Source organism: Mastigoproctus giganteus, chromosome 8 (assembly GCF_048544385.1).
Source record: "Mastigoproctus giganteus isolate SK-2022 chromosome 8, ASM4854438v1, whole genome shotgun sequence".
Lineage (NCBI taxonomy): Eukaryota > Metazoa > Arthropoda > Arachnida > Uropygi > Thelyphonidae > Mastigoproctus > Mastigoproctus giganteus.
In genome coordinates, this window is record NC_143582.1 from 58,425,693 (window position 1) to 58,439,878 (window position 14,186).

Sequence of the window (14,186 nt, forward strand, 5' to 3'; positions counted from 1 at the left end):
TGAAAGAGTGATATGAGCTGATTTGGGTATGTAGTAGTAGTAGTGGTGGTATGTGATGCAAGAAAGCAAGTGTATAAGCTTATGCAGCATCAGCCAAAAAAAAAAAAAAAAAATTTACAAAACAAATCCCTCTAAATGTTTGTCCAGTTCCTCCTTAAATTTATTTAACCTATCAACTTCCACAACGACAGATGGAAGATGTTGGGCTCTATACCTTTTTGCTGTAGACAGGCTGCAAAGCGATCGGAGACCCCCCTAGTGAATTCATGAGGTGAATCTGTTTAACTTCTTTCTGTTATATACAGTTTGAGATACAATCGTCCGCATATGATGTAAAATCAGTTTCCTAGCGAGGAAAGGTTCAAGGGTATTAGAGAACAGTAGACTGGAGGGGAATTCTCCTTGCAGCACTCATGGCGTGGCGCCTCCGTAGCCAGGAGCAACAGTGCGTAGCACATGCTTCTTGATTCGACCATGGTTTGAGCCCGTGAGCCACCAAATACGGAGGATGCGGGAAGGTCAGGGAACGACCACCGCATATCCCCGGGGCAATATGGCCTTAGTTGCTAATGCTCATAAAAACCAATTAACAACAATAACAACTCCCGGCGTTATAGCGCACGCTTGTTGGAAGGATTTATATCTGATGGTCAGTTGTCTTGACGTAAGAATTAGGGTGATGATTTTTAAGTGTTAGTTTTGTACATTTATGTGGTTTTTATTTAGAGATTATTTGCAATACGTATTACACTCATTATTCATACAATCTGAAGTTTACTCCAATTATCGGAGTAGTCTATATGGTTAATAGAATCAGAGTGAAAAAAAAAAAAAAAAACAAGTGGTCATTTATAAAACGTTTTATTGAAAAGCGTCGAATAAACTTCGATTTGTACCCGTTGCTATTTTAGAGTAAAGTGACACACACAATTATTATTGTTACAGTCTAATTATGGTGTCAGCACACCGGGTCATTGCAAGCATTGCCTTTTATGTATATTAGTGATTTTATTATTACATTTATAGAGTAATTTATTGTTTGAGACAGGCTCTATAACAGTACCGTTATAAACATACAGGCAACTACAAGTTTCAACAAAAAAATATGGCACCCATATTCTAAATACAAATCACCTTTACATGTTAGGGTATCAGTGATGCAACTGGTTAATAAATCTAGTAAAAAAGTATTTTACAATTAGTAACATTTAATGGGATTGGTTTAATTAAACCATGCATTTAATTTGATGGCACATTTTATTTTACAAAGACAGAGAAAACTTTTCACAGCAGATATCAAAACCGTAAGGCTTAGTTCATTAGTTATATCAGTGATTAAACATTGTTACACTCACTATATATAAAACATTTTTTATATAATTATAGCACTATGAAAGCAGTGTTAGAAAATATATGGCTTCTTGCAATAGTAAAAAATTTCATGACAATGGCTAAGGCAACAATTAATGAAACGTTTCTTCCTGACAATATGGTTTAAAAACACCTGTTCATATACCAATATGTTTGAATTCGTGTTTACTGTGAATAAATAAATAAATAAATATATATTTATATATATATATATATATATATATACATGGCCGAAACTGGAGATAGCAATTATAAACATTATTAACAGTTATCTACTCTACGCTTAAAGTGGGATGCCCCATTTTACTTGACTGTCATTATTGCATAGCTCTTCCCTTGTGTTCGGGAATTTTTGAACAGCACTCGCAAGTTCAGCCCTAACCCCGTTTCGGTCTTGTATGTATAACTGCTAAGCTCTTTTGTTCACCTAATTATTGGACGCTTTCGCCCTGTTGAGACCAAATATAAATTTATTATTTTCCACAATTTACTTCTTTGTTGTTTTCATCAAATAGAAGTAGTACAATATGCATATGGGATGCGAAATTTTAAATTTCTAAACTGGAAGTTCAGAATGATTTTATTCAATCAACTAGGCATAAGAACTGAAACATTTTAATAGCAATACAGGATTAATACAAGGAAAAATTAAATTTGCAGATTAAGATACATGGCTCAAACCTAAGTAATAATCTATCCGGGGGCATAGAATATTTTTTTATTTTTAATGTGCATTTCCTTAGAATAAATTATTTAGCCTAAACAAGTTTGAAAATGTTGTTATCAGATATCCTTACAAACCGAACTTACAAGTTCGGTTTGTAAGGATATCTGATGATGAATTTTAAATTCAGAATATGAGCGAAATTTAACAAATTAGGAAAAGTTATCTCTATCGAGCATTCCGGGATACTTTTTATGGCTGGTTTCAAACCATTTGGTTAAAAGAAACAAATACACTATTAGAGAAAAACAAAATGAAATATACACTAAAATGCAAAATGTAATCGTCAAAGTTTGTGTCTTACTATTAAATGATAATAAATCATTTATTATTCATAATTTCTTATCATATTTGTGTTGTTTTAATTATCAAAATTTTATAAATATTTTACGGAAATATAACAGGCAGTTTAAGTGAATGTAACATCTCGAAAATATAATAATGGCAGTATAATTAAAATTTGTCTCTATATACATATATTTGTCTTTTAAATATTATTTAGCATGTAAGCAGCAAGTAATAATTATAGGGTGCATTTTTATGCTTTGAGTAATAGATACAAAGCGGGTATCAGTTAAATAATATTGTATAATTCAAGAATAACACAAGTTCTTTATGATGTGTGGGGACTAAACAATCATTTATTTTAATAAAATTCGTACATTTGGATAAACACCGGAACACTTTAACTGAGTTGAATAAAGAAAGATTGAATAAGCATAGTTTGCCTAGAAGACTGTGATAGCCTGACAGTATGACAATAATAAATGCTTTTTATAAAATATGTTAATAATTGTATAATCCCGTGTTTCATTCCCTCCGCTAGTTGTAGCTTAACCGGTTTATATTATTTGGAATTTCGCCTTTATTTAAGAATATAATAATATTGACATAATCGTATTATATTATCATTTTAGATCTATTTGAATATAATTAATGAATAATAAGAAAATATACAGTCTACGCACACGGTTGTTGGAAGAAAAGAATTCAATGACCTGCCAATTTAACAAATAGAACACAATCAAATACATCTAAAATGAAATGTATACCTATACGATTACACATCAATATTACTATACCCTGGATTTTTTTATTATTATTTTTTTTTTTACTGTACAGTTAGAGTATAGGCAGACAGAAACAGAGGTGACTTGGAAGGCAATTTGTCAAGCCACAAATCACAGCATCTTGTGCATAAAGATTTACTTTACTCAGCTGCCTAAGAAAACAGCACCATTTTGGGCAGGTTTGTTCCCTGACAAGGGTGGCATGGCAACTTTGTCACGCTCTGGAAAGTTTTATATTTCAATCTATCGCCATCTCGCTGTATTCGATGAAGCTGAAACCATTGTTTAATATTAGAAGCAGCATTATAATGCGCAAAAGCTGAAAATGGTCTGGCAAATTTAGGAATAAACAAATATTTCAATTATGAAATCGTTTGCTACGAAAGCCACCCTTTGCTCCGAAAGCACGAATATGCCGTTTTACATAGCACCATTAGAAAGACAAAGTCGAACGAGCTGTGAGAGGAAACTGTACTCTACGTTGCTAAGGCTGCTGGCCTATCCGCTGATGGTGAATAGATGGCACCATTTACATCAATTTCTGCTTTGCGCATTCCGGGCAGAGGATATCTGATCCATCAGTGATGAATCCCTTGCCCACAAGGGATGAGTTGCACATGGCGCACATGAAGCAATCATTATGCCAGTTGCGATCTTCAAATGAGATGAACCTTGTGCCACCAATACCTAAAAAATACAAAACAGTGAATTTAAGAGTAAATTTACATTCAGTTTTTATATAATGGGCTTTCTTAAATTTATTTTTACATAGCAGAAAAACATAGTGAAACATTTCTTTTAATTTTTTTTAAATACCAAAGTAATCTTAAAAGTAACACCTAATTTTTAACAGGACTGAGTCTTTGCAGAATGCGAATAGACTATATAATACGTAATAAATTTTATGAAAATATTCTGAACAATTTGATTTTTTATTTTTCCGACTGTTTATATTAAGAGCCCAAAATCATACAATTTTAAAATGATATCCACAGAAGTAATCTGTTTTGCAAAAACAAACAGGATAAGATGATTCTGAATGAGTGGGTTATAGTTTAAGCCAATGGTCCCAACTTGTGGTACCGTTTACTTAAACGAATGTACAACCACATTAAGAATTTCCAGCTAAAGATGCAGTGCTTGCGATGGCTAATGAAGCAGTAACTGTTCTCTCATATTCATGCAGTAGTCACATCAAGAAATTGTATAGGAAATTATAGGATGAATTACCAGATCTTCTCTACGGAGCAGACATCAGGGTATTAGCTTTCTCAAAAACCCTTAAGCACTTGTTGCTGAAAAAGTCTGATATTGTTTCGTGAAGTGGGCATGTCAATGACAGTGTGTTGCATCCTTGTTGATATGCTGACTGCTCATCAACAATGGAGTGTGCCGAGTACTGACTGACGCTGTGATGGTCGTCAACAATGAGTCCCTCGCAGCACAGCCACTACTCTGGCCATCGCTCTTGACACAAGCTCTCTAACAGGATAGCGTGAAAGATATTTCGTTTTAAGAGTTGCTCATCATAGCTATTAAAATTTATATAAGAATAATCCCTGCACATAAAATCTAGAATTCTTGTGGATGTAGTTGCATTCAAATCACTTTGCAATGCCAAGAGACATTTGGTAATGTACAAACGGGCCTGTACTAAATAATATTGAAGCAAAACATTGAAAACTGTATTAATGACATTAATGAACTTATCTTCGTAGAGTTTAGTATTAGTAATGGCCACATGGGGCAAGAAGCCTATGGCTTATGCTGCACCAGCCAAAAAAAAAAATAAAATAATAAAATAAAATAATAAAATAAAATAATAAAAATAAAAAAAATAAAAAAAATAATAAAATAAAAAAATAATAATAAGAAGAAATAAAAAAAATTAATAAGAGAAAAGGAAATAGACAACCTATGCGTTTCCCTCTTCACGTAGGTGACCTTTGAATTTCCCGAAACTGTCAACCTCTACCACCCATGTAGGTAACTTATTCCAGTAATTTATAACTCTCTGGCTAAAATAAAACTTCCTACAATCCAGTCTAAACATCTCCCCCCCCGTAACTTGAAATTATGGCCTCTAGTTCTAGAATCATTTATAACCTTGAAAATTTTGTCCTCATTCATTTTACTTATGCATCTCAGAGCCTTAAAGACCACAATCAAGTCTCCTGTAAGGTGACTAGTTTCCAAGCTCTGCAACGCACATATTCGAAGTGTTTCCTCGTATGGTTGCCTTTTTGCTGATTTCACCAGGCGAGTTGTCTGTCTTTGGACTTTCAAGAAGCACAATGTCTTTCTTTAGGTAGGCGCGGTCTCCATATTTGAACACAGTATTCCAAGTGTGGTATTACAATAGGCTTATATAATGGGATTATGACGTCCTTATCTCTACTAGCAATCGTTCGATAAATCATCGATAGGGCACCATGGGCCTTCCTTGCAACCAGTCTACAATGCTCGGAGAGCTTCATGTCTGAACGTATCGTAATACCCAAGTTCCTTTCCTCCACTACCGGCTGTAGTATGTATGTATTTATTTATGGTCCCTGGTGGCCCCTAGATTTTTGTCCAAATCCACCTGATATCACTGTTCTTTACTATTCAGTTTACGTGGATAGGGAACAGCCAACACTCTGGTAACCGCTATTCAGCGCCCGACCCTAGGCACACCGAGCCAGGCCCAGGTTTACTAATCTGTGTGTGTGCTAGCCGCACAAAAATTCCGCACGCTCCGCTAGAAGTGCTAGACCAGAGGGTGCCTGCCATCTCGCTCCCAAGTTGCCCTGGGAGCCAGCAAAAAAAAAAAAAAAAACAACAACAACAACAAAAAAAGGAAACAAGTATATCATCAACTGGACCAAATGTATAAATTATTTAGAGGTTGCTGTTCCCCAGGTGTAATACCTTTGTTGGATTAAAGCAAATCTGCCATTTTTCTGACCATCCCTGAAGTCTATCTAGGTCACTCTGAAGAAGCTCTGCTTGGCGGTGATAATTAAATACTCTACCAATCTTTACATCATCTGCAAATTTAGACATCATGCACTCTATCCCTTCATCAATGTCATTTATGAAAATCAAAAACAACAGTCCTAATACTGATCACTGGGGAACCCAATCTGAGGAATAACCATTTATCACAACTCTCCGCCTCCTGCCCTGAAGCCATCCAGCTATCCATCTAAGGATTTTTCCCTGTGATTCCAACCTGTTCCAGCTTATAAAGTAACCGCTCGTGTTGGACTGAGTCAAACGCTTTGCTGAAATTCAAATAAACAATGTCGAAATTATTCCCTAAGTCCAGCTCTTGAGTGACCATATCAAAATAGCTGATCAGATTAGTTAAACATGATTTTCCCTTTACAAAACCATGCTGAGTATCCTTCAGAATTCCATTTCTATCTAAATGATCCTGAATTCCACCCTTGATCACTGTCTCATGATTTTTCCTGCTACTTAAGTTAGACTAACCGGCCGGAAATTTTACACTTTATCCTTAGAACTGCCCTTATGTATTGGAGATACATTTGCACTTTTCCAATCCAACGGAATCAATCCCGAGGCCGGTAATGCTCTCATAATTAGCCTCAATGATTCAATGCACTCACTTTCCGAATCCCTTAAGATTATCGAACCACAAGTTGTATCAAACCACATTCTATTAACAGTTTTAATTAAATTCAATCATCGTTTTCAATAAAAGTTTGTAGTATTTAACACTGAGATACATGTCAATTGGATTATTGCAAACTGGAGTTCATTTTAATTGGATCCTGTACAGGCGTACCGAGTAATGCATTTTTCATATATGATATGAGAAATGCGTGCTATGAGAACTAACAGTATTCTTTATTTTTTAATGTTTTTTAAATAAAATTTTAAAAATATGAAAAGATAATTGAGTGATACTCGTACATTTTCAGATATTTTATTAATTTTACCTGTTATAGGCCTGCTACATGCTGTGCACCTTTTAGCGAAAAGCTCACCGAAGCAGTCAGCACAGTAAGGTTTTTCATCTCGTGAAGTGAAGCGCTGTCCAGCTAAACACGTACTGCAGTTAGTACAGCAGAAGCACTCCCGATGCCATGGTTCGTTACGGTATGTTACCCCACCGCTGGTAATAATCTAAATAAACAAAAATTAATCATTATTGGTAACAGATTGATAGTTTGTGATAGATGTTGAAATACATAGCCTGAAATACATTTTTTATCATTTATTCAAGTGTGCATAAAAATTAATAAAAATAATATAAATACGAAAATTTAGAGCTATTTCGAAATTGACAGATGTATAACGTGGTTGTACTGTTTAGTGGAATTGCATCATTTAATGTACGTTACCAGGAAAGCAGGCTGAGTGTGCATCAATCTCATATGAAAAAATCATTACGATCAATGATTACAGGCAAATTAAGTATCGGTATTCCAGATGCAAAAAGGTGTCGATGTGATAACTTCGAAAAATTAAGAGCTAAACAAATCGTAATCGAAATAAATTGCGAATCAGAACAAGCTGTGAAGCAAAAGGAATGATTTGCTTCACAGCATGAGATTGATGCGTTTTATATCAAACTCTTATATGTATTTTCTTAGTCTGATGATGATGCAATTACGCTAATGGTACTGTACAACCTAGTTATAAGTATTCCATTATTTGACACCCTTCAGCTCGTAAATTTCCAGAATTATAACATGTCTACATCTCTTATATTGTAGAAATATGTCAGGTCTTGCAGTGATAAGTGCGTCTATGAGTTTTCAATGAGCACCGAAATGGTGGTTAATGGTACGTATTACGAAAAAATGGTATGTATTTCTCTTTTGGAAGTAGTTGTGTAAGACTGAGGAAACTCCCAATATTAGTGACGTGCGTAAATTATGCATTTGCACTAATATATCATACAAATAAAATTATATGCACAACAGAAATAAATTCCAACTTAAATGCATATTAACATCAAAAAGAGTATTTATCTTGAAATTCCTAGTACAGTAGTTGGTTGTTCACAAATATTTGTAAAGTTAAGCTAGATTTTAAACTATACTTGGTAGTGATATATATGGTCTCCTTTTCCCCCCAAAAATGTGAAGAATTAACTGCAATAAAATGGTTTGGCCATCACTGGCGTTATTCACATGCTTACGCGCTCCCATTTGTAGACCTGAGCGCATTCGTCTAACTATATTTTTTTGATTTGAAGAGAAACTATAATTTACAAAGTGAAAATAATTATATGAATTTCATATTTTTACACTGTACTTATAGAAAAAAAGTAAAAAAAAAAAAAAAAAAACTATACTTCATAAATATAACAGCAGATACTTGTACACGTATGTTTATTAAGTTTAAAAAGTTACAATTAAGAAATATTACGTTTTTGATGATGTTCTAATAGAAGAAAGTTGATAAAAAATTCAAAATTTTATAATATGAAAAAAGTTCGGATGGTCTACCTCACATTTCGTAATCCAAAACATTGTCAACTTCATCTTGAGTTTGCTCATCCTCACCAGGATGCTTTCGTAAAAGTTGTGACGAATAGTCAGAATAACTGCAAGAGATCTGCGAGTTCCTTATACTGTACTTTAATTTCTTCCTGAGGCGCGGGCTCTCGTGGGTAGCATAGTTGGTAGGATCGCCGTTCTCCTCACACTGGGTGGAAAAGACGTGAGTTCAAATCCCGTCGATGACGGGAGGAATTTTTATGGGCCTTTTTCATAACGTGGCTGAGTTAGTCGGTCTCAGGCGAAGGTAGCATGGTTTTTTCTCTCGGATACTCGTCCAGCAAACAGAAAATCGACCTCAGAACACACGCAGTTTACAGACAATATACACAAAGCAACATGGCCTTAGTCGTCGATACTCATAAAACTCAATAACAACAACAACATGGGCCGCGGAGAAGCATACTTCTGAATTGGATAGACATCTCAAAATCTGAGGGGCCTCTTTGAGACATCTCAAAGGGGTACTTCAGATTTTATTACCTAGTGTGGTGCTGCCTGCCCATTGGGTGGTAACCTTGCAAATGTTTCGCTTGTGTATTTTTCTGAGTTTTTAATTCTTTTGAGTGGCTTCTTATTCTGTATTCATTGCGTTTTTCTAATTTTAACTACCGCATTTGATCTGTTATAAGTTATCTTACTCCCCCCCCCCCCAAAAAAAAAGCAAGAATAAAGCGCCTTTCTCGCTGTCATTGTTACCAATGCGTTAATCGCTGCTCCTTCGAAAGCAGGATGGCAATTTTCAAAAAAGAATTTCGAGGCTTTATGGTACGGAAAGAGAAAAACGAAAACCGAAACTAGATCCAAGAAAGAGTTGGAACAGCATCTTTTGTCAAATTTGCTCATCATCTATTTCTATTAAAATAACAGTGAGACCATCGAAATGTCTACCCGATGTCGTAAAACAAAAGAGTGGCTATGAAATGAATCTTCTCCGGAAGGTGAATAAACGGGATCCAATTCTGTTTAATAATTTTTTTTAGATTTAATTTTTGTGGCCAAAATGTTTGGAGTATAAAAAATAAGCTGTTCAACTTTGAAATCTTACCCTTATCACGCACTTGTGATATTATCTGCATTGCCGAAACATGGTTGTGCGATGATTGTTAGGAGCTACTCAGTTTCCTTATTTCGAAGTCAGGGACCTTAGAAAGAATAAGAGAGATGTGGTATTCTCACCCCACTACAAATATTGAGATTAATAAAAAGTTCTACTCCTCATCCAGTTATTTTGAAACCTCGTCGATGGAATGTACCCAGGAAGTAGTTTATTTTAATGTTATTAACTGTTAAGTTCCTCTTCCCAATGTTTATAGTGAACTTATTCTGGATTATTGCAAATACTAACACTAACTTGCTCTCAGTTATTTATGGCGATTTTAATCAACTTCATTTCCCTCAATGCTGCAGTCTTAGGAAGAAACAATAGATCATTTAGCTGTCGCCTACACTTTTGGTATTCAGAAGATTTAGTCACATTAAACCTTCCCGAATCAATTTCACTCAGAAAGTTTCGTTTTTTCGCAGATTTCTTAATGCCAATTTTACATTAGCACTTCTTCAGTTATTTCCCTGATACGTGCTAACAGATACACCAATTTAACTGGCATCTTAAAACGTCTTTTAAACTGGTTAAGTTGCATTGCAGAAAATGCAGCAAGTAAGGTCTCCAGATATTGGTGGAATATGCAGTACTTGCCAATGCTTTAAAGGGAAACAAACTCTTTACTTCAAAAAGCGACGAACACTATTTCCCCATGGCACTCCTTTATGGGTTTCTTTTCACTTAGTCGCTGAGTTAGTCGGTCTCAGGCATGTATAATAATGTTCTTCCCCCCCCCCCCCGGAAATTCGGGTTTTTTGTTCAGCGAAAAAGGCACATCGTCCAGAGAACACACGCATTTTATGGACAAACTAAGTAAACATGGATGGATGAGTTTGTTCTCAGGTGGCCTTAATATGACAGTTCTTTCCCCAATTCATTGTCCAGTAGAGTCCAGCAAGAGCTGGATTTGTACTTGTAATACAAATATACGTATTTATAACCCTCCTCCCCCCCAAAAAAAACAAAGAATGCTACTGTGCTATGACATTTCTCAAGACAACATAGAAGGAATTGTATTATTTGTAAAATATTTTTGATAAAAAGATTTTGCTAACTCTGTCTTATGTTGTGTCAACGAATTTTCTATCCTAATTTGTGCTCCTATTTCAAGCCGCAATCTTTGGAAGCACGGCGAACTGCCCTGAACCTTAAGCTGCTGTATCATATTTTCTCTGGATTAAGTTATCTGCCAGATCTCTTATGCCGTCTTAACTTTCATGCACCGGCGGCAGCTACGAGACAACAGATTACCTTCCACATTTGTAGATCGAGATTACCGATATCTAAGAACTCCTTTAAAAGAACTATGACACTTATAAACCAGCATGACTTTGATCTTTGGACAGTTTCCCTGTGTGTTTCACAGGGCTTTGTGGAACCGGTTATCCGGTATTTGCCGACCGGGCTAGCCGGGTGGGTAAAGTGCCTGCCTGGCAACCCAAAGGTCGCGAGTTCGGATCCCGCCTCGGGCTTAGATCAAAGTACTGCAAAAACCTTGGGAGGTGCACTATGGCCACAGAAGCCGATGGGCCTACAAAAAAAAAAAAAAAAAAAAATCTGGTATTTGGATTGCTTTTATATGTGATGTTTCTTATGACTTTTTCTTGATATGGGACTTTAAGAAAGCAACGAATCTTTTATGTTCTTTTCCTGGTCTTGTACTGATTTCTTGTTAGTATGGGAAACATTTTTAAACTGGGGATTTCTAATTGCTTAAGATTCTGTTCATTAAACTTATTACCAAGTTGTAAGATAAGCTCCTTTGGAGTTTCAACGTACCTCTTGATTAAACTAAGCTATACATACGATCTAGTTTCAACGTACCTTAAAAGATCATAATTACAATAAGACACAGCAACAATCCACTAAGTAATTCTGTGAACTGTTCACAACCATCAGGACTTAACGCTTAACATGGTATACGTATCCAATTATGGATATCGATGAAAACAATTGCAATATGCTACTTCCATTTATCAAAATGTTTCTACTAAAAATGTTTTAGCGCTGAAAGCCTCAGACTACGGAAAATCACCAATCGAACAAGTTAGTGCTTGGCATCATTTTAATTCATAGTAAACCACCGAAGTAGGTGAAATGGCATCGTTTTTAATATATCTCATATTGTGAGTGCCTTCACAACGAGTTGCTCTGATATTGAACTACCTCGAATAAACAACGCTCCGACAATACTTCGCCAATAGATTCTCGGCGGATACCATCACTCCACAACCCCTGGGTGGTGGTACCCGACGATAATAAGTAACGTTAGTCTTCTCCATTGGCGAAGCTTTGCCTATTGGAGGTAGTGCAATATCAGGGCAACTCGTTGTGAAGGAATCACAATATGAGATACATGTATATCGAAAACGATGCCATATCACCTACTTCGGTGATTTACTATGAATTAAAATGATGCTTGGCACTAACTTGTTCGATTACCAAATGTTTATATTGTTTAATATTTTTTAATATTAAAAATAAATGATTTCTATATTTTAAAACGTATTAAGTGGGAAAACGTAATTATAATAGTGCACTGTGTATTCTTTATCACGAACTTTTTATGCGGGAAAACTTTTTACCCGGGGAACTTCTTACGCGGGAAAATAATACATGACAACATACAGAGTTGAAATTGGGACTTAAGAAACCAAACTTAGTACAGGGGAAAACTTCTTATGCGGGAATTTCTAATCCGGGTTCTACTGTATTTATTTATTTATGTATGTATTTATTCATTACAATCTGCTCGCGCGCGTTACATGCAAATAGCCCGTGAACACACTTCAAAAGACAAATACACGATACGGATAACGTATCGTGCATTTAATATTTAATTCTAATTTTCTCTTGACTGTTTTATTTCTGTCAGTCCAGCCAGGTACGCACGATCAACAAAAGTCTCCAAGAACCGAAAATGACAAAAGCATTTTGTCACATTTTTCTCACCCGTAGAGTCCATAGTCTTTGTGCTTGCATGTACGCTTTTGAACCACATTTTAATTTGTTACCTCTACATCTTTTCCAGATATTTTTTATACCCTGGTAGTTTATTCCTATTTTCCATTTTTATATATATATATATATATATATATTTCTTGCCCATTTCTTGGCTTGGGAATTCTTTCCAATCCTTTTCTCCATCCTTTTGTTTCAGACATAATTCAAATTGTGAACTGGGTTCATTATCTGAATCACTTAAATTAGGTTTTATAAGATTAATAATTAATACTTTTAACAACAAAACAGCAGTATACTCAAAGAGGAGTATAAACTGATTTTCACATTAATATGAACCACAAATCATACAGAAAAGCAACTTCAGGTGGAATATAAAATTGGACACCAACCGCACGCATTATTGAACTGTCAGCCGTGTTACATGCCTTCATCTTTCTTATCCGTTATTTGGAAAGATGGCTCTGACTTCATTTGGATAGACCACTCCTGCATACTGAGAAACAGGACTTTGAAATTGTTCTCAGCACTACAGTGACATATTTGTACATGCACTTGGGCGATTGTTGTATTAAGTAGAAGAGGTTGTGACTTGGATTCTCAAAAACGCTTTGTTTAAAAAGATGAATGGTTAGAACACTATTGCGTTTAGACCCACATTGTCAATATTAATTGGACCAGTCACGGGAAAACATACGTTTGAGTTTAACTGAGCATATCATATCAAATATTAGCTAGCTGGTTACCACCTAATATTTATTAGTTTCCCGATAATATTATTGTCATTGCACATTTTTGATGGTTACTAAATAAAACATTGTATTATTACGATGTTAAATATTGTATTGTATTATTAGAGTATTGCAACGATACAATAATATTGAATTGTATTGTATTATTATTGTATTGTATTATTATTATTAGTAGTAATATCATGAATCTCTGTGGTAATATCAGTGATGGTAGTAGTAGTATTATGTTATATTTTTAGTAAATCAAAATGATTGTTATACATTATATACCTGATTGCATTGTATGCAACGAGTAGCGAATTTTTCTTCGTAGCATGCTGTGCAGTAGATATCGTTATCTCGGGGAATAAAGCTTCGAGTTCCAATCGGATTTCTACACATGCAACAGCAGAAACACTTTTCGTGCCATTGATGACCTTTATACTCCATTTTCTTAGTTCCTAAAAGAAAAATAATACAGTTAAAATTATTGTCAAACAGTATGTACCTATACAAAAGGACAAAATAAAAAATAATGTCGTCATTCAAAAATATCAAATCCCTTCTGACAAAAAAAACTGATTTGCACTGCAGATTGAGTCGATGTTGACCTTCCTCACATTCCTACTCTCTCTCTCCACAGTGTATTTTCGGAATTTATAGAGAGTTTGTCGTTAAATAAATAGCCATTCAAGACAAGGTTGTTCT

The 14,186-nt window shown here is 35.1% G+C and overlaps 1 protein-coding gene across 5 annotated transcripts in view; it reads right to left on the minus strand.

The window, feature by feature from the left end:
- Nucleotides 1-1,970: 1,970 nt before the first annotated feature.
- Nucleotides 1,971-14,186, minus strand: part of LOC150081555 (four and a half LIM domains protein 2-like) — a 337,841-nt gene continuing 325,625 nt past the window's right edge. For all 5 annotated transcript variants that reach the window (XM_090380115.1, XM_090380116.1, XM_090380117.1 and 2 more), the window contains 3 exons: nt 13,770-13,939; nt 7,113-7,299; nt 1,971-3,852 (listed from right to left, as the gene is read on the minus strand). In XM_090380115.1, coding sequence (XP_090236241.1) covers nt 3,695-3,852; nt 7,113-7,299; nt 13,770-13,939 — 515 coding nt within the window. In that variant the 3' untranslated portion in view covers nt 1,971-3,694. The remainder of the gene's footprint in view (nt 3,853-7,112; nt 7,300-13,769; nt 13,940-14,186) is intronic.